The 25,651-nt window shown below is 45.6% G+C and overlaps 1 protein-coding gene across 1 annotated transcript in view; it reads left to right on the top strand.

Annotated features, from left to right (window-relative positions):
• The window catches only part of DNAH3 (dynein axonemal heavy chain 3), a 142,443-nt gene that overhangs the window by 4,356 nt on the left and 112,436 nt on the right, over positions 1 to 25,651 (top strand). The window contains exons 3-15 of the mRNA XM_078611111.1: positions 9,424 to 9,652; positions 10,407 to 10,494; positions 10,980 to 11,091; positions 11,588 to 11,777; positions 13,418 to 13,613; positions 14,074 to 14,199; positions 15,015 to 15,210; positions 15,609 to 15,788; positions 16,429 to 16,565; positions 21,450 to 21,555; positions 21,954 to 22,132; positions 23,243 to 23,427; positions 25,374 to 25,497. Of these exons, the coding sequence (XP_078467237.1) occupies positions 9,424 to 9,652; positions 10,407 to 10,494; positions 10,980 to 11,091; positions 11,588 to 11,777; positions 13,418 to 13,613; positions 14,074 to 14,199; positions 15,015 to 15,210; positions 15,609 to 15,788; positions 16,429 to 16,565; positions 21,450 to 21,555; positions 21,954 to 22,132; positions 23,243 to 23,427; positions 25,374 to 25,497 (2,048 nt within the window). The remainder of the gene's footprint in view (positions 1 to 9,423; positions 9,653 to 10,406; positions 10,495 to 10,979; positions 11,092 to 11,587; positions 11,778 to 13,417; positions 13,614 to 14,073; positions 14,200 to 15,014; positions 15,211 to 15,608; positions 15,789 to 16,428; positions 16,566 to 21,449; positions 21,556 to 21,953; positions 22,133 to 23,242; positions 23,428 to 25,373; positions 25,498 to 25,651) is intronic.

Genomic DNA, 25,651 nt, shown 5'->3' on the forward strand with positions numbered 1-25,651 from the left:
TTTGCAGGCGTGATTTGGGTCACCAAATTGGCAGCAGAGGAGAGAAAGTGCAGCGATTGTAGGTGGTCAGCCAGCTCCAGAAAACGTGCGACAGTGTCATCGTGACTGCTGTCAGTGTAGTCCATAGCCTGCTTGCAGGTCTTTAGTACTGTCAAATTTATTCTCTGCAGTAGTCCAGTATCGCACAGCTGCATTTTTATGGAGAAATGCATCCTCAAGTGGTGGTTGAGGCAGTGCTCTCCCAGGTGATGGAGAGGAGGAAGTGGTGGTGGTGGTCCCTTTGGGTCTGGTCGTGGTCCCAATAACGAACCTGATGGTCTCAGTGGTCTTGGTGATGTTTGCAGCGGTCATAGTGATTGTTGTTGTTTTGGCCATGATGGTAGATAAGTGTGGATAATAAGATTCATGAACGTGTTGACAGTATGATTTTTTATGGTTCTATTTGATTGCGCAGATACTAGAAAGAGCGGTTAATTGGGAGACAGCTACGTTTCAATATTATATAGTGCACGGAAGTTATTGGAATAACGCTTAGATCTAGATTTGAAGTTTTCGTGACTGCAGGTATCCATACTCTTTGGTTATTTCGGTAAAGTCACGTAGGTATAAAATAAAATAATAAAATCACGACGTTTCGATTGCTTGTGTTGCAATTGAAACGTCGTGATTTAATTAATTTTATTTTTACTGAAAGAATCAAAGAGTAACGCTTAGATCGTGTTCATATTTGTGTATTTTTGTTATTACTTTATTTGAAAGTTTACCCGCTAGCCAATACAGCCAAGTTAATGCCGTTAATCAGGTGTGAGAACTCAAGAGATCAGGATGAGTCTCACTTGCAAGAGTCACCCGGGGTCACCAAAATGAGCGGAGCAAAACAATGACAAATCAGCGACATCAATGAAGCAAATAGAAATCGCTGCAAAACACCCGGCGCGTGTAACGTGTGGAAATCGCAACATTTGCACAAACATGAATCGTTGTAAAATAATAACAATGTCAGCTCAGGAAGATTTGTTTTCATATTCATCACAATACAATTATTTATAAGTTACAGAAACATTAAGCAGATGTTTCCGGTGACTATTGTACTAATGTGTAAACAGACGAGGATAAATGTCGAATATGATTGCAATACCTAATGCTGCTGAGATAAGAAAGCTGAAAAGGTATTTTGTTATGTTATAAGCTTTTAAATTTTCACAAAATTATGAATGCACTAAATATGCGTAAGTGTTAATGAAATCATCGGCGAGGCATTCTCAGCCTGTGTTTATATGAGCATTTGTTCACACTTTGATATTGTGAGCTACCCTTCATAATTAATTTTCACAAAAATGGTGATTGTTTAGTGTAAAAAGACAAACATCCCCCATATAGTCATAACAGACTGTTAGGGCAAGTGCTGTTAGTGAGTACCTATGAAGGTCGGCACGGCATACGAGGGGGTGGGTGGCCAGCACCATGCCCGGCCGTTTTTGTCTCCCCATTGGCGATGCTTACACCACCGAACCAGGTGCTCATTTGAGGCTGAGTCGACCTAGGGGAGGCCCAGGACCAGTTCAGAGAATTGTCACTGGTGTTGGCCGTGAGGAGATGTTGAACTCGAGTCGCAGGGTTTGTAGCGCAGCGAGCTCACCGCTTACACAACACACACACACACTGGTTTGGGATTTATTCTGTCTTAATGGATAAAATACCACCTAGGCATTTTCTGGCTATGTATCTAAGCAGCCTGAGAGCTCTTTGTTGAAAAGGCACTCTACCTTTTGCAGCGATACAAACAGTACAATGGAGCAGATGGGTTTTGTTGAAAAGTAATATGTTTGCAAAACTAACACAGCTTTTCTGAAGCATCCGATTAATCCCGGTACATGACATTTTGGCTGTACAGCAAACTTATAAGTGCCACTTTCGTATATCAGACATCCACTATAAAGCTTTAAAGATTCCCAGGTCAATTCGGGGCACATTTAAAGCATGGATTTGGTTTATTTTTGGGTTTAATTTTGAAATGCATGTACATACATTTATTAATGTTGTATACTAGTTTATGTCATAATTTCAAGTGGATGAATTGAAAACATAATGAGCAGAAAGTGTTTATTTTGGAAAATCGACATTATTACATTTTATAACGCATTTACATTTCACGTATTTACCAAACGTCGTTTCTTAACTACTTACACTTCTTCTGCGTTGCATGACGTTAATGGACATAGCTGCAGACGATAATTCATACGGTAATTAAGAAGTGCCACCTAAACGTGTCGCTTGTGTGCTCTCGTAACATCATAATATGAATTGTTTCTACGTCATTCGTAAATTGGGTTATTACACAGCATATTTACGATATGTATTATATGAACGACTGCCATAGTTGAATTGTGAGCAAAACTTGTGAACGTTGCAAGGGAAACGTCACGGTAATTGATCAAGTGCTGAAGCCAACTGTAGTGCTCTTGTTTTTATCATGAATACCCTGGCTTTAGTAACACTTTGCACTCCTCTCCTCAGACCCCAAACGGAAGTTGCTACAGAGCCATTCGTAATGCCCAAGAGCATAGCAACGGCCTTGTGGTCTCTTTTGTACTCTCACAACAATCTTGGAAACCATTTCACCTCACGCATTACAGTCGTAATGTGCGTCCAGTTTGTTAATATTGCTGAAAGTAAAATATCTGCAGTGCGCGTTCCCATTCTGGCACGCAACACATTGATTGGCATGTTCTGAATTGACCAGGTAAATTGTAAACGAATTCTTCGATGATGTTGCATTGGCAGTGGTACATATGCACAATTAACAAACAAAAAACTCGACATACTCATCAACAACACTGTGGCCTTAAAAGAAAAAAATGTATAATTGGTGAAGTTTTGGGCAATTGTCCTTCTTTATAGCACATAAACAGAGAGGCCTGAGAGAGGGTAAAGAAGGGTTGGAGATTGCACTTAACATCAACAATTGGTTACTGCTTACTGGTGTTGAATCCAAAATCACAGTTTTGAAAATGACCCACAGCTACAATAAATGGATGTATTGGCTGTTACACCGGTACAGCATAATACACCGGTCCTCATAAAACCGTCTAAAATTAAAATGTTTTAAACGATATTCGTTTAACGACTGCTTCGACATCACGATAACTGATTTTGATGCATCACCACTTCGCAATAATTTCTGACCGGGGTTGCGAATCATTTCCTTTTTTTTAATACCGCACACTGGTGTACCGCCAATACGTTCAAATGTATAATTTTTCATGCGTGAAATATCAACGCAAGTTCCTACCATAAGGAATATACCATATTTTTGAAGATAGGAACTTGTCCTCCCTTGTACAAATCTGACCACACACACAAACACACAACCAACATTTTGCTTGAAAGTTGAAAATGAAAGGGCATCATAATCTGGGGAATACTTTTGGAATACATTGTCAGCAGAATATGAATAAAGCCACTTGAGTGGAAAAGAAAACCGTTAAAATATGTTTTCACGCAAGCAGCTTTTGGCACTCATACTGTTGTTTAAGTGGTGCCGTTAAAGCCTACACATAGGCAAACGTCGACAACTCGGTGTAGTGCATCTGTGGGTTTAAGTAACCTGCTCCTCAGCCGAAAGGTCCATACTGTGGTGCGGTCCGAGGTTTGAAAGTGTCAAGTGCCTGCATTGTATGCACATTGTTTGGACTGTTATTGACAAGAGCCGCTACATTCCACTATCTTAGTGAAAGGGTTTCCAATCTTTAGTACCTGCCTGCTGATGTATAAAAGAACACTTTACAAAACGTCATATTCGGGAGTGCTTTCACTCGGCCAGCTAATGCCCTAACTCGCTTGAACATTCTGTCCCATACAAGGGTATTTCAGCCTCCGTCATTGTATACATATATTATTTGCTAAAATCTTTTGGTGCTACGTCGTTTCTGGTCTTGTATGGATGAAAATCATCTGGCATGCTCGGATCAATGTTCAGACGTATGTTATCACGTCCCTTCGAACTAGTTCCTTCTGTTGGCCATAACACATTCACAATATGTTTTGCTTTCCAGGAGTGGAGTTAGTGGCACAATGGATCGTGCACTGCGCTTTGATTCCGAGAAACTGAGTTCAATTCCTGGCCACAGATAACATGAGTGACGGATGATATCTGCTCTCAAACCGACGCTGAGTATCACAGTGAACTGTGGTGAAACAACCCCCGTAAATTACACAACGTAATCAGGACCTTAATCAAGCAGCAGAATGACACATGGCTGTGACTCATTATTGATTTCCAAAGATACATTGCCATCCTTTATTGCAAAGTGTCCTGTTGGAAATCCTCAATTATATTATTGAATTGTTATATTATTGTTGCATCTCCAAGTTGTTAGGAAGTTAACTGATTATGTGTTTTGAATTTGTTGTTTTCACTTAAAGTCACATGGACCAATTTGTGAAGAATGCCCAATCAATCTAATGGCAGGATGTACTTACCCTCCTTCGTTCTGCTGCGTTTGTTTTTGTTGCTCGAGTTGGCTGGCTTGGTGGGTAAAACTTTAACAAGAGGCCCCTAATGTGAACAGAACAAAGAAAAGGGCAGCTTAGAAATCCCACGCAAGGAATAAAAGCCCACGGAGTCTGTGTGATGGCATTGCAATTAAAATCAGTCGTGCAGGATTTTATTCGCAAGGGATATCAATTATCTTTATTTTTGTACCCAGTTTTGGGTAACCCCCCCTCTGCCCCCAACCTCGCCTGAGAAGTTTGGCCAGCAGGGAAGAGTAGGCCAAACATTCCATATAGAGGAGCTCTCTACAGGTCCCCGTAGTGGAGGCTCTTCCACCAGCAGTCCAGCAGTGACGTGAGCAAGCAATTGCAGTGCTGCACCTTTACCTTTTTTATTGTGAACGGAATGTTGTATTGTACAATGTTGCATCTTACAATTTAATGGCGATTCATTTATCCATACATATCGTTTATTTGTTAGTACTAGTCAGTAATATATTTTAATGTAATAAAAATTGCATATATTTTGTTCCGCGCAGAACTGTTTTGGGCTTTTAGTTTCAATGCAGTTGAGCTCCATCACGCCGGTTGTAGCCAACAGGCAGCAACATTTCTCCACAAGGCGAGCCATCGTCCCTTCGTATTCTGTACACGGCAATTACGTGCATTGTATAATTGAAATTAGGAATTGGGACAAATCCGCCTAAGCTGAATCACATTTTAATTTCCGCAGCTGAGATTCCGAATTCAAAACGGAGTCTGAATGAGCCTGCGGCTTTATTGCTCGAGATTTAAAATGCAAAAAAATGCAATGATCTGTAATTTTATTAAGCGCTGCCAAGAGTGTGTGTGACAATAACTCAGCTCATAATTCTAGGGGTGACCCTGGTATGGCTCAGATGTGGTACAATGTGCCACTTATGGTCTAGGCTGGGAGTAAACCTCAGTTTTCTGTGACCACAAGTGGGTGTTGAAATTACATTTTGTAGCTTTAGTCAAGGTCTAACACAAACAAAATACTATTTTCATAGCGATTGGATTGTTAATTTTTCAAGTTAAGCGTGTTTTTTATGGCAACATGTATTAACCTATTTATGTTGTGTGGAGGTAGTGCAATTTAAAGACACACAGCCAGGTAAGGTGGCACCTGTCCTCCCATTTTACAATTCACATGTCTGGCTTGATGGATATCTTGAGCACAGGAACACTTTGCCCTCAGAGTTTTTGCGGGCGTTCGTGCCGAGACTTGCTGTTATCCTCGAGCCGTGAAGCACCTCACTCCTGCACAATGAGCAAGCTGAGGTTCATACACAGAGCAATTTTTTGTTCTCTGAAAAATGTGAAACCCTAACCCTGCCTTATTAAAGGTGCCCAATTGCCTTTATTTAATTGACTGCTACTGACGTCAGTATAAAAATGCGTACAGATCCCGATACCGGTAGAAAACTTCGTGTACCTTTATGCCACAGATAATTCAAAGCAACGGTCTCTCATTTTTGCCATTGCAAATCTCTAACGGCAATAATTTCGTTTGATATTTTTCTGTTATTGTTTAGAGCAAGTAAGACGTACTTTGGCAGTTTTGTTTTAGGTTAATTGAAGAAATGTCAGTAAATGGCACAGCACAGTAGTACTGCGTGGGATGTCAACAACGATCGTCCAACTATAGAGAGACTGGTTTGCTGTTGTCACTTGCTGACCCGCCCCCACTGGACATCCCTGAAAAATATCTTTATAGCTCATCGGATTCCCCCTGCAGTCTAAATAAATATTCAGATTTTGAACTGGGAGTTCAACTTGGAACTTTCCAATTATGAGCTGAGTACTATCACCAGTGCTCCTTGGTCAAAGAGTGATGTTACAGTCTATGCAGTTGTAAACACAGTGATATATATATAGTTTATATATTCATATACAGTAATATACTTTATTACCAACCAATAAAAAATTCTATAATGGAGGTTTTTGGGTTAGATCGCGTAAATATATAAATGTGTCGTTAAAACCTGCCACCACTCGACACAGCCAACTAGTAAGGGTTGTCACGTAAACAGAACGTCACCAATTCGTCACTAGTACAGCACACCGGTGTGTTGGAGAGCCAAGCCACAACATTTACAATTTGATTCATAATCAACGTTTTTTTTGGGTTAGATCGCGTTATTTATAAAAGTGTCGTAACCCTCCACCACCCGACACGGCCAATCAGCAAAAAAGTGCTCCCGGTCTTAAATAGACCTTAAATAGACTGGGAGCAAGAGCAGAGCCTCACCATTCTGGCGAATTGCCCGATGATGCTGGATGCAATTACCAGCGAAACGTCGTACTCAAAAATTGTACATGTTGCCGTTTTACGCTTCAACACACCGGTGGGCTAAACGACATGACACTTTTTTGCTGATTGGCCGTGTCGGGTGGTGGAGGGTTACGACACCCAAACACGTTGATTATGAATAATATTGGTCGCGAAAGCTTACGTGTTAAATTTACAATCTGAGTACGACGTTTCGCCAGTAATTACAACTAGCTTCATCAGGCGACAGCCAGATTTGTGGAGAAGTCTTACTTTTTCGTTCCTTATATAGAGGTGTAGATGTGGTGACCACGCTTCTGCGCTCTTGCACAATGTGGGGGGGGGGGGGGGTATTACTGAGGCAACGTACATTATGCATGTGCATTATGCGAGCCCTTTGAACTTGTCATTCCTGTCTATTGTGTTTATTAAAATAGCCCTACCAACGGTAATCCCTATTGAAGTACGCTGCCCTTTGTAGGCATGTAATTAAATAATGTATAATTGGATGATGTACATGACAACCCTTACTGGTTGGCTGTGTCGGGTGGTGGCGGGTTTTAACGAGACATTTATATATTTACGCGATCTAACCCAAAAACCTTTATTATTGATGATATTGGTCGTGAAAGCCTACGTGTTGAACCAATAAAAAAAATAGAAAGCAATCAATAACTTCACTTTAACTTCATATTTAATATCCATAAAGGAGATACCTCCATTACATGCAGACAGCGTGGCACAATGTGCCTATGAGCGTGATGCGCTGTTGTAGAGCACAGGTAGGCAATTAGGAATAACAATTCAAGACGTCTCACGAGGCTCACCCCATTTCGTTTGATGAATTATAAGTGGCCCGCATAGTGAGTTACAACACTGCCATTGCCAGTGGCATTACACAACCCCGAGGACAGCAGGCACCGTCGTTCCGTTGACGCGTGCGGCGATGACACGCGGGGCACTCGTATCTGGGGGGCACGACGGAGCTGGTGCGGCAGGACCGCTTTAGAGATGTGGTGTAGGGATTTAAGCCAGAGGACTTGCTCCACCTGAGCAATTCGTGAAAGGCTGGGTGAGGCAAATGCGAATGCATATTGGGAAAATATTCCGTTTTGTTTCATGAAAAGACATTATCCACCCGTTGACACGAACACCACGGCAGCAATCGCTTCTGACTTTATTTGAACGCAGAAGCTGTCCTGGAGTAGTTTGCAAGTCCACAACTGGACTTGCCAATCTAGAGGTCAACCGGTTTAATTCGACCTCTTGGCACGGCAGTTACAACAATGGGACAAGTTTTATTAAATCTTCCCACACCTGCCCACCAAGCAGTATAATCGAAGTACGTCACAGTTTAGTTGATCAGCAGATCACGCATTTTGATGGGATAAAGTGTTTGTACTCCTACCTCTTTTAAGAATAGGCCAACAATTTCCCTGAGTGGAGGCCCTTCAACCAGCAACAGTGTGAACAAACAATTGCAGAGCTGCTCCTTTAACTTTCTTGCCAATGCACCAGGCAAGCAATCCTAAGTTGTTTTCGGCTGACTTAACTTCATTGGCATTTCACAAAATGCGAGAATCTTTTTTTTCTGGTCCCAATAAAAGGAAATAGAAAAGGGTGTTTGAGCTGCCTTTCACAAATATTTCCCTAAACTCGATCGTGCCACCGCTGAAGAGTGGGGTTGTGATGAGAGAGCTTTAATACAATTTACAATTGTAAATGTAAAGTTTGTTACCTCTAAGCCAAGAACGAGAGTGTCGTGACAACGATCTAATATAATCTGTCTCTTCCGCTCCCTCCACTTGGATTGCGCTGATTGTCGAGGCTGTCATCAACGTACATGACAGTGCTTTTATGTCTTCTAATGAAATTCCTCCGCTAAACCACCCTTCTCACTCCACGGACCACAGCAAACCGCCGTGTCCTACAGAGTACGTCTAGCAATCACGACGTCTCCAGAACCAGAACTCTTCTGGCTCAGCGGAATTTCACCATAGCTGCACCGGCAGCCGTCTGGAACGCTCTCTCTCCCCGCTGCATATTCGCGGCAGCAACATCATTCATCTTCAAGCAGCTGCTCAAGACTCTCACCTAGATTCCTCCTGCAGTCTAAATAATGATTCTGATAGTATCAATGGGCCATGTATAATGTTTCTCCAGGTGCTGCGATCCATCGCCCCTCGCCTGGCCTCCCCCTGGGCAGGCTTCTTGTCTGCATGATGGAGCACGATGATGATCCGCGAGCAGCGCGGATCACCATCGAGCGCGATGATAATCAGTCAGCAGCACGACATTGAGCCTGGGCATCCCCTTGGGTCAAGCGAGCTCACGTTCGCTCGGGTTTTGTTCCGAGTCTTTTTTCGACACTCAACTTTGCAATATATAACACTTAAATGCACATCATGTCAGTTGTACGAGAACAATCCATCAGTGAATTAATTGCTTAATTAATTGTATGAAGCACCATGACCCACACCGTGTGAAGCCTTTGCCCATCCGTTGGTAGAAAAAGGGCTGTATGTGTACGCAATACTGTAACAAAAATATACCATAATGATTATAAAGGTTTTCTTTTGTCACGGGGCTCCATAAATGCGTTTGTTTTACAACTAGTATTGTCATTGTATTCGCAGACGGTGATGCACAGCAATGCACATCCCCCCATCATGCTGAGCGCATCCTGGACGCAGGCGGTGCCGTACAAGGAGCAGAGCTACCACCGCACGCCCAGCGAGTCCATCGCCAACAACTACACGCCCAGCGTGAGCGGCCTGCGTCTGCAGGCCCTGGCCCGGCGCTACGAGCCACCTGTTCCTCACGCGCGCACGACTCGCCACTCCAGCCCCAGGAAGGCTTCTTCCCGTATCCTTGTTGGCCGCAAGCTACGTTTGCCTTCGTTGTGCGTAACAATGAGTCCAGCGGGCGTATGTAGAGTTGCTTTAAGGGCGGCTTTTGTATACGCCACGAGCAGTCCACACGGTGAGCAGTCTACATGTAGGGAGGTCTCCAGTGGACCTCGAGCTTTCCTCGCCCGTCCCTCATATCCTCTCACGACCCCTCCTTCCTGAACCTCCTTTAAGCCATTAACGTCTTGAAAAACCCACGCACATTTTAATTTTAATTCCCCCAGCCAATCCCACAGTCGCTGGTCGAATAGACCATTGATCATTATTGGCTGTTCGAAACATGATCGATGGTCAAAAAGCTCTTTTCATGTTATAAGGATAATACATGATTGACTATTTAAAGTAGAATAAGACATGCAATGTGCAAAAGACATTCTCCGAATTATAGCACTCAACAGGAGGGAAAACTTACTCCAAACGTTTGGGTCATGTTAATAATGACATCCCAGGATAGGGAAATTCAGAGTGGAAGCTGGGAATAAACGTGCGTCGTAATCTATCAAATACGCTAACGTTGTGATGGCAATAACGTTGTCCACTGTACCCGTTGTAAATAAAGTTATTCACATCTGGCCACATATTGATGGCGGAAGTGGTCGTGGTGTCAAAATGTGGGGAGGGGGGGGTGGAAATTTTCTCAAGTTTGGAGAAGACGATATGCGACGCTCTGTATGGGGGCGTTTTTGTCCCTAACCTTCAAAAATACACAGCTACTCGATCTCCACTCTCCCCCAGGAAAGTGGCTCCTCTTCGAGACAAAACCAGGTCCGCCATCAGAAGGAAGGATCCGTCTCTAAGGCAAGGGGCACGAGTGTGTGAACGTATTTTGTTCGGGAGACAGCGGATCGTGCATAATAAGCAGTATTGTGCTTCCGGGGCATTCATGTTAATTCACAATTGTGGTCGGCAGCCTTTAATTTACGAAATAATTCGGAGCGTTTGCGTGCTCGGATAGCAAAAGCTCCTGAGTGATTCCTCAAGACCATGAGGTGAAGGAGGCATTTGTTTGCCCGCTGCATTGGAGACATGAGTGCTGGGTAATGCTCAAACGGGCATTTGGTCGATGCTCATCGCCATCGCCACTTCTGTGCCAGTGGTGGAAATTCCACATTCCTGTCAATGGAGCCAACCCTCTCCATAGACCACGCACTGTCAGCTTCACACAAAGCTGCATTGATTTTATCGATCCCCTGGACAACCAGTGTGTTGATTGCGAGTCGAATGCTTGATTTCTAAACCGATGAAGGTAAAGCTGAGGTCCTCCATTTTCAAAATGCGCCCAGGGATGTGGAGATTGACGCACCGATGTTCCCAGATGCGCAGCACAGCGTCATGGTGTGCCAGGAGCAGGTGGAAGTGGAAAAGCGAGGAATCCCTTCCGACAAGGATCTAGAGGTACTGTCCCATCAGTAACCAGCACCAAGGCTAAACAAACATCGCAGCTTTGCGTCGTAGTAGGAAGTTGATCTCGTTAAGGATTATAAACTAACATTAAGGATTATAAACATTAAGGATTATAAACTAACTAACATGGCCATCCTCACAGCAGCTTTTGTCTGTCCATCGAATAAAGATGGTCACTACATCACGCGCTTTCAGATGCGCTTATCAGCTGTTTCGAATGCTCTTCCGATATTAAGAAGCTACTTGAGCTATGCACTTTTAAATCATCTAGATTGAAAGCTCATTTCTGTTCAACTTCTTTTTGTGTTTAATGCGTTGTCCTTCCCCCGCACCTCCGATTAGCACGGTTGGCTACATACGGTGCGAAATAAATTCAACAACATTGAATGCCGTGGACCAGAGCACTCCGCGAATACCTTCGGGAGCTCTCATCTCAACGAGACGTGACAAAGTTGGTGCGATGCGCTCTGTGCTCGTCTCGCCGCAGAGGTATTATTACTACGTCGTGCACGGCGTTTACGGGAACATGCTGGCGCCCCCCGAGAGCGGGCAGTGGGAGAGAGTGCTCCGGCTCCTGCCGGAACAGCTGGTGGGGGACTGCACGCTCGCCAAGATGCTGCCGGATTTACGCGACGAGAGCCTCGGCGACTACGACTTCAGCCTGCGCAGGGCGATCGGTAATCAGGGCTTTGCCTTGGGCAATGAATCGGTGAACACTGCGAGAATGATGATGGAGATGAGGATTGATACACGGCACCTGTCTTCACATCCGTAGAAAATAATGCTTGTTTGTGTGTGTTTATATAGGCCTTTATAGGCGCTCGCTAACAGCACTTGCCCCTACAGTCTGCTAAGGCTATACGGGGGATCTTTGTCTTTGTTTTTTGTATATAGTTGGGAGCGGTAGTGTAGCGGTTAGCGCTTCGCTACGCTACATAACCAGCATCTCGAGTTCAATTCCCGGTTACAGCCAACAGCAGTGGCGATTATCTGAACCGGTCCCAGGTGTCCCCTAGGTCGACTCAGCCTCAAATTAATACTTGGTGCGGTGTGTAAACATCAAAGGCGGTCGAGCGTGATGCTGTTTAGTTCCTCTACTTATTACTGGTGCTCTGGATGCTGCTTCTGTATATGTTGACCGTTGCTGCTGCCTATTTGGCAGCTTATCCTGAAGTGGATGCTCCCAACTGTTTATATTACTGCTGCATATGTTGCTGCTGCTGCTGTAGTTGCTGTTGGTTGTGTTACGGCTGCCGCTGCTGCTGCTTATATTGCTGCTCATGCTGCTGTGGTTGCTCCCATTTATGTTACCTCTGCTCAGCGCTCTACGGTGACGAGATGTTAACTACCTCGCCTTGTATGCAGGAGATCGTGGGTTCAATTCTGATCCTGATGTCTGTATATTTGGAGTTTGCATGTTCTCCCCGTGGTCGCATTGATTTTTCTTCGAGTCCTCCAGTTTTTCCCTCCACATTTAGAAACGTGCCTTTTTCGTATTTGGCTGCTACACATTTCCACATGATAAACCACTTCGTTGAGCTATCATTCGTGGCCAGGTCGCTTCTGAAAATGAGCTTTATAGTTCAGTGGGCCTTACCTGGTAAAATAGAAGGTTTATATTATTTGCTTCTTTCGGTAAAGTCACGTAGATAGAAAAAATTATAATGATAAAAATAAAGCGAATAAAATATCACGACGTTTCGATCGCAACACAAGCGGTCGTCATCAGGAAAAGGGGTTAGCCTCTAAAGGCAAACTTTTTATAAAGGTTTGGAGATGGGCGTAGCCCAAGTGTATCAGCAGCGAGACTAGAAAGTTTAGTTTTCGTGATTGTGTATTCCTTGATAACAGGTGTTAAGATGTTAACATCAGATGTTAACATCTTAACACCTGATTTGTTACCAGAAAAAGGGGAAAAACTTTTATCATATTTTGGTATGGCAAAGGAGATCCCATGATGTGTATTCCTTGATTAACGAACGTTACCTAATCATTAGCCATGAGCTGTCTCTTGTTAGATCGAAGGCCTCTCCAATCCGTTGCCATGTCTCACGTCCCTGTGACGCAACAATCCGCTGAGCACCTACATACAAGCTGACATCATATGGCCATCCGTCCATCCACTGGCTTCCCGTTGCCGAATTAATAACAGCTATACAGCTCAGTGGGCCTTACCTGGATAGTTATAACTATTTGCGCTATCGCCGCCGCTACCGCCGCCGCTCCTACTAACCGCCGCCACCCCTCCCCTGCGTTTGCACCCTCCGCTGAGCTGTGTCCATTGTGCTCGTCCCCTTTCCCCCGCCCCGTCCGTCAGTGGACTACATCTTGGAGGACCCCGCAGAGCGTCGCAGGCTGCGCGTGGCCAGCGTGCCGCGGCCGTTTGCCGTGCGCACCGTGCGCGCTCCCGTGCCGTGGCACGCCGCGTTCCAGCAGGCCCAGGCCTCGGCCACCTCCGACCTCTTCAGCATCCATCCCATGATGCTGCACATCCATTGGCTGTGGCTGCACCAGTACGGCCGTTTGATATGAAAACGTTGTGTTCTACTTCTTTTGCTTTTATGTCCATACTCTTCACCTTCACCAAGCTGCACGCTAACCAGCGTAGAAGTTACGGGGCATTCGGCCAATTTCACTTGACAAATTCCCACCAAATGCATTTACACAATTAAATACGCACACAGCATGTACATTGAAGAATAGACCTTCCATCGCAGTGTCTCCCAGCAACTGCTGTTTGAACAGATCAAACACTGATGCCAAATTCCAGCATGCCCGTGCCTGGGCCACTAAAGTCTTGTACAACGTGGACTCATTAGTGCAGACAGCTCCTTGATTGATTGGCAGATCAAGTTTTATATTAACGTTGAAGTGTGTGCCTCACCATTCATAGGTGCTCACTAACAGCACTTGCCTCAAGAGTCGGTTGAAGTCTATATGGGAGATCTTTGTATTTGCTGCACCCTGTGCTAGGTTCAGTGAGCTGCGCTTTGTCCGAGTGGCCGACCTTCACGCAGCCGCCCTGCCTCTCCCGCCACTGGAGTTCGAGGAGCTCGTGCGGACGCACTGCCGCGAGGCGCGCGAGACCCTCTGCTCCAGGTGCCGGTCGCAGAGCGCCACCACATCCCTCCTTCTCCAGCTCCAGCTTGCGCTTCGCCTACGGCCGTTTCGGATGCGAAGACGGCGTTTAAGACGCCGTTCGCACGAGCAGAGGATTGCGTGGCGGAGCCCGTTGCGTGAATCATCTGTTAGAAAGGCAGTGTGGGCAGATTACTTGGGTTGTGGATTAACCGTGCTTGCGGAAAAAAAACAGTCGAATATTTTTTTTTTTACACGCCAGCGTGTTTCTGTTGTTGTTATTGTTGTTGTCCACTCACCAATCATCGAAGGTCCGTTGACTATGTGGCCACGTGACTGCAAAAGACTTTGAGCAATAAAAACCGATGCGTTTTTTTGTATCCACCACTATTCTAAACGGCTAAACAGTACATTCTCATCGTCAAATCTAAATGCATCTGGTTGCTAGATGTTAACTACCTCGCCTGGTATACAGGAGGTCGTTGGTTCGATCCTGACCCTGACGCTGGTATATTTGTAGTTCACCCATCTCTTTCCCGGTCGTCAAATGGCTTTTTTCCCGGGTGCTCTGGTGTTTTGACTACTATATACATTTCCACGTGATAAGCCACTTTGTTTTGCTATCATTCGTGATAGCCAGTTCGTTTCTAAAAAATAGCTGTATAGCTCAGTGGGCCTTACCTGGTAAAATAAAAAAAATGTTAAATAAAGTATATCCGTGCTGTTGTTTTAATCCGGACGACCTGTCCTCGCATTACCCCGGGTAGTTGAGACCCCCTGGCTGTCAAAACGAGTGGACTAAGCTCTGCCCGTCTGGTGCGCTGCACCGCTTGCAGCTGGGTGCCCGCCTGTGCCAAGCTGTTCGTGGAGCACCAGGCGCTTTGGACGCCGCTGGTGCCGCACAGCGATAGCGGTCCATTGGAGCAGGTGCAGGGCTTCTTTGCATGCGCCGCCACGCTCATGTCGCAGCAGCTCCGGCAGATGGTGACCGAGTCTCTCGGGGACCTCCTCTCGTTCCTAAAGATGCACCAGGTGAGGTGGCCCGCCTGAGTTGTTACTTGGTTATTCGAGGACAAGCAAAATGCCATTAATGGCGTCACTATTTTCTAATAATTATTCTAAGAATTGGGCTACCACTCTTTTATACACTACGGACATTGCCTGTGCTTACGCATGTACATGTTTGTTTGTTCGGTTGACTAGTTAGCGCACTTCTGTGTGAGTTGGACTGCTGCTCACGGCCAACATACATGGCGAATGTATGTTGGCCGTGGTGTGTAAACATCAGCACTGGGGAGACAAAGCCGGCCAGCGTGGTGTTTACTGCACCATCCGCTTGTGCTCCGTGCCGTCCTTCCAAATATGCTTGCTAACAGCACGTGCCCAAACAGCTTGTGTAGGCTATACGAGGGGTCTTTATCTTTGTTTAGGGCGGCAATGACTTTGGCGAGGCTTACGGTCACCTGCGGTTCGTGACGATCCCAGCGCTCACGCTGCAGCTCAAGGTGGAGGAGCCCAAGATCAGCTTCGATCCAGACTTCGCCGAGTGCTGGCAACTCCTCCTCCGCTGTTTCCACGTGATCATCAGCAGCTCCGAGGGCATTTCAAGGGTGAGGCACATCCAGTCAAAATTCCCGCTTTGACGTTTTTATATTTTTGACAACAGTGAAAGGTGCAGGTCGATGTCAGTGTCCAGCCGACTAATATGAAAACACGTGTAACAATGGACGCCCCCTAGCTATGATCCAGGACACAGCAGAGAAGGAAAGCGGCAGAGAGCGAAGGAGAAAAGTAAGCGCTTGGTACTTTTAACTGACAGTGGCAGGTGGACATGTGTCACTGCCAGAGTCACTTCCAGGTCGACCAGTGTAATTATCTGCTAAATAAATTCCCATCATTGCTTTGGAATAAAATTGGGTTGTAATTCGTAAGGGTAAAAGGTGCATCCATTCATCGACTGCTGTCGATTCTTAAGTTCACCATACGCGCAGAAAATCGCGTGCTTCAGAATTCACGTGCTCTGCTCGGTTTTTGTCGCGCGTAAATGTGGTCACGTCACCCCTACCAGCCACTCCAACTTTACAAAAATTGATCACTGGAAAAGGAATCGTGTAATCGCGACATCGCACCAAGTCATTACCGATGGGAGGCGAATTTTTGCGGAGCCAAGTTTTCACGGCAGAATGTATTCATTTTCTCTTCGGAGGCCCTTTGGAATGTTGGCCTCACCCTGCTGCCTTGCGGTTGCAGGTGGAGCGAGAGCTGTTTGTGGACCTGAGGAAAGAAAACCTGGTGCTGCGTTCAGTCCACCAGGAGGAGGCGTTCGTTGCGGACATTCTCAACAGAGCCGCTCGGATATTTAACTCGAACACCGTTGGGCCACTCAAGTAAGCTGAGCCTGGTGGAATTATTCAACGTCAGGCCAGGATGTGTTTTGACGTATTTATAAGTGGCCAAGTTCAAGTGAGTTGATGGAAAAAGGTCGCACTCGTTAACACACACAAAAGTACTGGCCACAAATGAACCACAATGCCTTGCTGATATCCTCAAGGAGTGTAAACCATCATACTAACTCCGGTCATCCTCGCAGCAGCTTTTGGCTAGCCATCGGACAAAGGCGGTTACCGCATCGCCGCTCTCAGATGCACTTCTGCGGCCATCCGGAATGCTCTATTATTAGGAAGCCACTGGAGCTATGCACTTTTAAATCTAGATTGAAAACTAATTTCTTTAGAACTGCTTTTTGTGTTTAGTTTGTTGTCCTTCCCGACACCTCCAATTAGCACGGTTGGCTGCGTACATTGTGAAAGGAGTTCAACATACATACATACGTACAAAAACAATGGGGATTTTTTATGTAACCCTGTTTGTTTCGATTTAAAGCTTTCGTGACTGCAGGGATTCATCTTCTTGGTTCTTTCGGTAAAGTCACGTAGAAGGGAAGTAATAAAATAATAAAAATAAAACATAATAAAACAATTCTCACGACGTTTCGGCCACAACGCAAGCAGCCGTCCTCAGGCGAAGAATGAGAACATTATCAAGCTAGGAGCTTATATAGGTGTAGCGAGGAGGAGCGCCTTAACAAAAGAATGTGCATATGAAGAGGAATTTAGCATACCAATGGGCAATGCATAGGAGGTGGGCGGAGGGGTTTCAAAGTCCCATTATGCCCATGCATTATGCAGGATCAACAGCACCACGGGGGGGCGCAAGGAACAGCGTTAATAAAGGAAAGGAATGTTAGTGATATGTAGCTGCATTTGCCAAACAACCACGTAGAAAACCAAAGTGAAAACTACATAAAAAACTAAAATATAAACTGATACTTACTATACTCTACAATAAGCTGAGTTACTAACAACAAATAATAAATTACAATTCTACGTCGTAAGAAGTATATAATATACTTCCATCTAAACTTTATTCTCTTAGCATATACAGTACTATATACTGCCATAGATAAACCCAACATTAAATTATATACTTTATTGCTGTAAACCACCCTATACTTTATACATTTTAATATAACACTATGTATTATTCAACTCACCCTAATGTGTATCGAAATGGTTTATTACGTCCTTCCAATGATTGCTAAGCCTGAATCCATCTTCTCGGTTAAAATTGTCTCTGTGTTTGTATATGTGGATCGCCTCATGAACGAATCTCTCATGATAGCCAGATGGCTTGCAGAGAACCTCCGTCTTGGAGAAGTCAATGTCATGTGAGCCCACTGAGTTATAACAGTGGTCTGCCACGGCTGAGGTTTTTGTCCTACCGTGTTTTAGATCAGCTTTATGTTCACGAATGCGGTCTGAGACGTGTCGTTTGGTTTCCCCAATGTAACTGCTACCACAGAGGCAACTTAGTTTGTAGACGCCAGGGTACTGTATGTCTGGAATCACATCTTTTACAGACGGTACCAGATCACGGATTTTATGTACTGTGTTGAATCGGACCTGGATCTTGTGTTTAATCAGGATTTTGGAGATCTTTTTTGTGACCCCAGCAATGTAGGGTAAGGTGATGGTCTTGAAAGGCTCCTCAACAGGATCTTTCTTGATGGTTGGAGTGATGGCTTTGCGGATTGTGTAGTCGGAGTAACCATTAGCTTTAAGAGCTTGGCGTACGTGTTTGAGTTCACTGGAAATGTGTTCATGGTCGGAGATGCATTGGGCTCTATGATATAGAGTCTTGATGAGGGAATTCTTCTGGGATGGATGGTGGTGGGAATCCGGTTTTAGATAAGCATCCGTGTGGGTGGCTTTCCTGTAGACAGAGTGGCTCATTGAACCATCAGGTCTCCTTTTGATTAGGACATCCAAAAAGGGTAGCTTGCCATCATTTTCGACTTCCATGGTGAATCTGATGGCTGGGTGTATGGAATTGATGTGGTCGAGAAATTGGTCTAGAGCAGGCCGGCCATGTGGCCAGATGACAAAAGTGTCGTCTACGTATCTCTTCCATAAGGTCGGGCGTAGAGTGGCAGTCTGGATGGCGTCCGTCTCAAATTTCTCCATGAAGATGTTGGCTACAACCGGAGATAGGGGGGAGCCCATTGGGGTGCCCTCAATTTGCTTGTAGAAGGTTCCATTCCAGGTGAAGTATGTATTGGTTAAGCAGTGTCTCACCAGGGGGGGTACCCCAGCATTTAGTCCTTGATGAACCAAGTCTTCAATGATTGCGATGGTGTCAGGCACAGGCACCTTGGTGAACAAGGAAACCACATCAAAACTGACAAGCAGGTCGTCTGGGGACAGGGCAATCCCCTTGATTGTCGATACCAGGTCAGTAGAGTTTAGTACTGCAGAGGTGGTTTTTCCAGTGAAAGGCCGTAGGATTTCGGACAAAAAACGAGCCAGTTTGTAAGTGGGGGAGTTGATAGTAGAGACAATGGGACGAAGAGGTGTATCTTCTTTATGTATCTTTGGCAAGCCGTACAATACAAAAATTCAAGAACTACTCAACGATGGCAGCTATACAAAAATAAAAAGAGACCCCACCAACAGCCTCGTCTCCAAAACCAACAACATCATTTCTGCTTCAACCGCATTAATTGATCAGACCAAACAGTTCTCGTTGAAACCTTCTGCAGCCAGGCCACCAAGATTGTACGGCTTGCCAAAGATACATAAAGAAGATACACCTCTTCGTCCCATTGTCTCTACTATCAACTCCCCCACTTACAAACTGGCTCGTTTTTTGTCCGAAATCCTACGGCCTTTCACTGGAAAAACCACCTCTGCAGTACTAAACTCTACTGACCTGGTATCGACAATCAAGGGGATTGCCCTGTCCCCAGACGACCTGCTTGTCAGTTTTGATGTGGTTTCCTTGTTCACCAAGGTGCCTGTGCCTGACACCATCGCAATCATTGAAGACTTGGTTCATCAAGGACTAAATGCTGGGGTACCCCCCCTGGTGAGACACTGCTTAACCAATACATACTTCACCTGGAATGGAACCTTCTACAAGCAAATTGAGGGCACCCCAATGGGCTCCCCCCTATCTCCGGTTGTAGCCAACATCTTCATGGAGAAATTTGAGACGGACGCCATCCAGACTGCCACTCTACGCCCGACCTTATGGAAGAGATACGTAGACGACACTTTTGTCATCTGGCCACATGGCCGGCCTGCTCTAGACCAATTTCTCGACCACATCAATTCCATACACCCAGCCATCAGATTCACCATGGAAGTCGAAAATGATGGCAAGCTACCCTTTTTGGATGTCCTAATCAAAAGGAGACCTGATGGTTCAATGAGCCACTCTGTCTACAGGAAAGCCACCCACACGGATGCTTATCTAAAACCGGATTCCCACCACCATCCATCCCAGAAGAATTCCCTCATCAAGACTCTATATCATAGAGCCCAATGCATCTCCGACCATGAACACATTTCCAGTGAACTCAAACACGTACGCCAAGCTCTTAAAGCTAATGGTTACTCCGACTACACAATCCGCAAAGCCATCACTCCAACCATCAAGAAAGATCCTGTTGAGGAGCCTTTCAAGACCATCACCTTACCCTACATTGCTGGGGTCACAAAAAAGATCTCCAAAATCCTGATTAAACACAAGATCCAGGTCCGATTCAACACAGTACATAAAATCCGTGATCTGGTACCGTCTGTAAAAGATGTGATTCCAGACATACAGTACCCTGGCGTCTACAAACTAAGTTGCCTCTGTGGTAGCAGTTACATTGGGGAAACCAAACGACACGTCTCAGACCGCATTCGTGAACATAAAGCTGATCTAAAACACGGTAGGACAAACACCTCAGCCGTGGCAGACCACTGTTATAACTCAGTGGGCTCACATGACATTGACTTCTCCAAGACGGAGGTTCTCTGCAAGCCATCTGGCTATCATGAGAGATTCGTTCATGAGGCGATCCACATATACAAACACAGAGACAATTTTAACCGAGAAGATGGATTCAGGCTTAGCAATCATTGGAAGGACGTAATAAACCATTTCGATACACATTAGGGTGAGTTGAATAATACATAGTGTTATATTAAAATGTATAAAGTATAGGGTGGTTTACAGCAATAAAGTATATAATTTAATGTTGGGTTTATCTATGGCAGTATATAGTACTGTATATGCTAAGAGAATAAAGTTTAGATGGAAGTATATTATATACTTCTTACGACGTAGAATTGTAATTTATTATTTGTTGTTAGTAACTCAGCTTATTGTAGAGTATAGTAAGTATCAGTTTATATTTTAGTTTTTTATGTAGTTTTCACTTTGGTTTTCTACGTGGTTGTTTGGCAAATGCAGCTACATATCACTAACATTCCTTTCCTTTATTAACGCTGTTCCTTGCGCCCCCCCGTGGTGCTGTTGATCCTGCATAATGCATGGGCATAATGGGACTTTGAAACCCCTCCGCCCACCTCCTATGCATTGCCCATTGGTATGCTAAATTCCTCTTCATATGCACATTCTTTTGTTAAGGCGCTCCTCCTCGCTACACCTATATAAGCTCCTAGCTTGATAATGTTCTCATTCTTCGCCTGAGGACGGCTGCTTGCGTTGTGGCCGAAACGTCGTGAGAATTGTTTTATTATGTTTTATTTTTATTATTTTATTACTTCCCTTCTACGTGACTTTACCGAAAGAACCAAGAAGATGAAACCCTGTTTGTGTTTCAGGTTACCCTTTTTTGGATCGGGATCAGTATACGCCTGATGTATTCATAGGAATAGCAGTAGCTCATTTGATCGCGTCTGTTTATTTATTCATTTCAGGTATCTGAACATTTATAAGGAATACAGTGACTTCTTGAACAACAAAGCAAGGCAGGAGATCAGTGCCTTTTTGCAGGAGCGGCATTCCCTGCAGGCCTTTGATAAGGTATCGTTTTGAAGGACTTTGCCAACAAACGCGTGGCTGATTTTTCGCGTGGGGTTTTGGGAGCGGGAAATGCTTGAGTGAACGGCAGGTGACATCTTTGAGTTGGTGTTATGGCAGCTCGCTCAATTTACAATGGGGAAGGTTGCGCATTCAAATCTTGGTTGAGAGCGAATAAGGACAATGGGCCGAGTGGATTGAGGGTGGTCGGCACTGATTGTCCTATGGGCAGGAGACTGGCTTCCACCATGAGAATGTGGAGTTTCAACAGCTGGGTGAGATGAACGCCACCCGATGCTTGCTTTAAACGTAGAGACCTCGTCCTTATATTTTACTTTTAACGAACGTTTTTAAAAGAGCGGAAATGAGTGCTTAATTCCATCCCGCTTGCCGTGGAGCAGAAGCTGGAGGCGTTGCAAGCCGTGCACAGCAAGGTCGCCAGCAAGCCCGTGACGGTGCACCTGGCGCTCGTGTGCCTGCACGCGGAGGAGCTGCACCAGGACCTGGCGGCACGGGTGCGGAGGCAGAGCGAGCGGCTCGTGCTCTTCCAGATGGAGGAGAATCGGCTGATGAACAGCAGGTGTGTGCGTGCACGTGGATGTACATGCCGAGTCATCTCAGTTAACCCATGGCAGTTGGGTCTGTCCCGTGACCGCCTGTCAGCAAACTTTCGACACTTTACTTGGCCTCAAAGTGCCACCTAGCCTGGCACAAGTGCTGTGGTGACATAATCACCACTTAGTGGCGAATGGCAGTTGTTGTTGTACATGGAGAGTGGCAGCGTAGCAGTTCGCGTTCTGCGCCATGAACCCAGTGACCCGAGTTTGTTTCCCGCTCACGACCAACAGCAGTGGCGGATATTTGAACTGGGCCTGGGCCTCCCTTAGGTTGACTCAACCTTGAATGAGTACCAGTAGTGGTGTGTAAACATCAGCACTGGGGAAACAAAGATGGCTGAGCATGGTGCTGGCCACCCAACTCCTTGTGTGCCGTGTTTGGCCTTCCTAGGTGCTCGCAAACAGACTTTGTCCCAACAGTCTGTAAAATTCTATACGAAGGATCTTTGTATTTTTGCACTTGTGTGTACATGCGGGGAGCGGTGGAATAGTACAAAATGACATTACGTGATTGATGTTCAAATCAAATCATGAGGTACATTGTGTATTCGTGCCATTCTTATAGTGCAAGGCTATCACAGATGAAGCTGCTGTATTTCATGTAATCATTTCACGGTAGGGGATGTTGTTGACACATGGGTGTACTCAGTTAGGTCATTTGCAAGCAGTTTTAAATTTGACAAATTTCAACTGTGACAACAGCACTCGTAGCCTACTTAAAAAAAAGTTTTTATTACGGTAATAGCACAAGCCCATTACGACACATCGATGGTTTCTGGGGAAGGGGACATAAAAACCACGAGGGGCGGGTGGACTTTCGGCACTTGACCATGCATAGGTGGGGAGAGGAATGTTCGGTGCTCTACTTTTTTTAAATCATGCCCACCGGGTGGCACACGTTTCGAATTTTATAGTCAAGAAACCCGCACACAGTATTAACCGGGGCAGCCGCTTGCCTCGAACCACAATCCTGTGCAAGCCGGTGGCAAACGCGCCAGCCGCTTGGCGGCGTCACCCTCCCCTCCCTCCTCCCCGGGTGATCACTGAACGCTTGGGCCACCTTCGCATCGCAGCATCTGCAGGCGCTACGACGAGCTGGCCCAGCGGGCCTGCGGGCAGCCGGGCAGCACGGAGGAGCTGGTGACGCTCACCGAGTTCCTGCGCAAGGACGGCGAGGCCGCCGCGGGGCGCCTGCGCGACGAGGTGCGCGACGCCGTGGAGCGGCTCAGCTTCCTGCTCGACCACGCCGAATTCACACGTGAGCGGTCTAACCCCGCCCTACCACCCCCGTTGCCAGGGCAGGGTCATGCTGGCGCAGCATCCAACGTGGCTGATGGCACCTCCAATAAGCACGGTTGGCTACGTACGGTGCGGAAAAAAGTTCAGTATACATACGTACACAAAAATAAACCATTTTTATTTGACCTGGAAAGGCCGACTTAGCTATATCGCTCTTTTTCAGAAGCGACCTGGCCACAAATGATACCTCAACGAAGTGGCTTATCACTTGGAAATTTACAGCAGCCACATACTCTCAACGCATGTTTCTAAATGTGGAGGGAAAAACCGGAGGACCTGGAGAAAAATTCACACGACCGCGGGGAGAACATGCAAACTCCAAATATATAGGCGTAAGAGTTCGGATCGAACCCACAAACTCCTGTTTACCAGGAGAGCTAGTGAACATTTTGCCATACATATACGACTGCCACCCGCACGCATCGGCGAGGGGGTTATCAGCTACTTGTGATGTTCACGGATGGGCCTGTCACGATCTTTTGGATGGGGTTGAAGAACCCTTCTTTATTTCCATCTTGACGCCGGTCTGTAAAAGTAATGCGGAATGTAATCCTTTGCATAGTTCACAATACATTACCTTTCCATCTTCTCTGCTGTGAAGGGGAAAATTGTTTACAGGCATCCCTCGGATTTTATTTTGTATGATGGAATTTGCTTTGCTGTTTCCTATTATTATGCTCACAAATAGTGCATACCAAGAAATTATTATTTGAATGATCTTATCACTGCCTAAAATATTGAACTTTTGTTAAAAACTTCGTAGCTTTAGCCTAAAGGTGGAACTAACATTATACCATCGACACGCTGTTTGACCTGATGGTGTTACAATGTAAGTTTGTTACCTCTGCTTTGCAGCTGAATGCCCTTGTGACGGAGCAATGTTGTTGTGATTGCCTCCTCTTGCTTAGCTTTACAAACCTAAACTCCGCGCCCTTGACCCGTGATGCCGTTCTTAAGCCACTCGTGCTGCTTTAACATCGGGCTCAAAAAACAATCTTAAGTGATTTCCTGCTCAAATAAGCTTTGAGCCATCGGTGCTCATCTACTGCTTGCAGCTCTGAGCCAATGTTGAACATTCCTATGGCAGGGTCGAGTTTATCCACGGGACAACCACCGTTGATATCCCCACAGAGTTGTACCTATTGTATAAACCCCAGAGGGATGATGGGCTGAGTCAAGCCCTCCCCTGATAGAGGTTTTTCTGCCTTAGATCGCGTAAATAAAAATGTGTCATTAATCCACTATCACCCGACGCAGCCAATTATTGAGGTTTGTCACGTATACAAAAACGTGCCAAGTCGTTACTAGTTCAGCGCACCGGTTGTGTGTTGGACAGTAAACCCATTACAACATCTACAACTTTACAATTACATGCTTTGAGCTCCAACAATGACCCAGCAGGCCGGAACATCGGCCTATTGCAAAGCTATACTTGGAAGAGGGGCGGGCGGTGAATTTACGATGACAGAGTTTCGATTGAGGCGTGCTCTCGGCTGCGTGTGACAGTTCCGTCCCATAACACAGGTTTTTTTTGGCTTAGAACACGTAAATATATACGGTAAGTTTATCGTTAAACCCACCACAACCCAAACACAGCCAATTAGTAACAGGGTTTGTCACGTAAACGGAACGTGCCAATTCATTATTAGTACAGCAGTCCGGTGTGTCGGAGAGCAAAGCCACAACGTTTACAATCTGAGTTTGACGTTTCCCCAGTAATTACAATTAGCTTCATCAGGCGACAGCCAGATTTGTAGAGAAATCCTCCTGTTTCGTTCCTCAAATAGAGGGGTAGATGTGAACGGATCGCTTGTGAGCCCTTCTTGAGAGAAGTGGGGGTGGGTTGTGAGGGGGGGATTCATGAATGGATATAAATGACAATGGTTCCTTCCCGGCGTGCAACAGCCGAGGATATCAAACTGAACGGTCAGGTGTTCCACTGGCCCGACCACATCCGCTCCGTGTTCGAGGCGAGCGTCACCCGACTGCAAACGCGACGCGAGCAAGCCGAGGACGAGCTCCGCGCAAAGTAAGACACAATCCACTGCCTTGTGTGACGTCAACAACAACAATAATGAAAATAAGTTACAGCCCTTGCGTTTAGTAGTATTTGGCTGCTTTATATGGCCACGTGATAAGCCACTTGGTTGAGCTATCATCTGTGGCCAGGTAGCTTCTGAAAA

Source organism: Lampetra planeri, chromosome 35, assembly GCF_965212315.1.
Source record: "Lampetra planeri chromosome 35, kcLamPlan1.2.h2, whole genome shotgun sequence".
NCBI classification, from domain to species: Eukaryota; Metazoa; Chordata; class Hyperoartia; order Petromyzontiformes; family Petromyzontidae; genus Lampetra; species Lampetra planeri.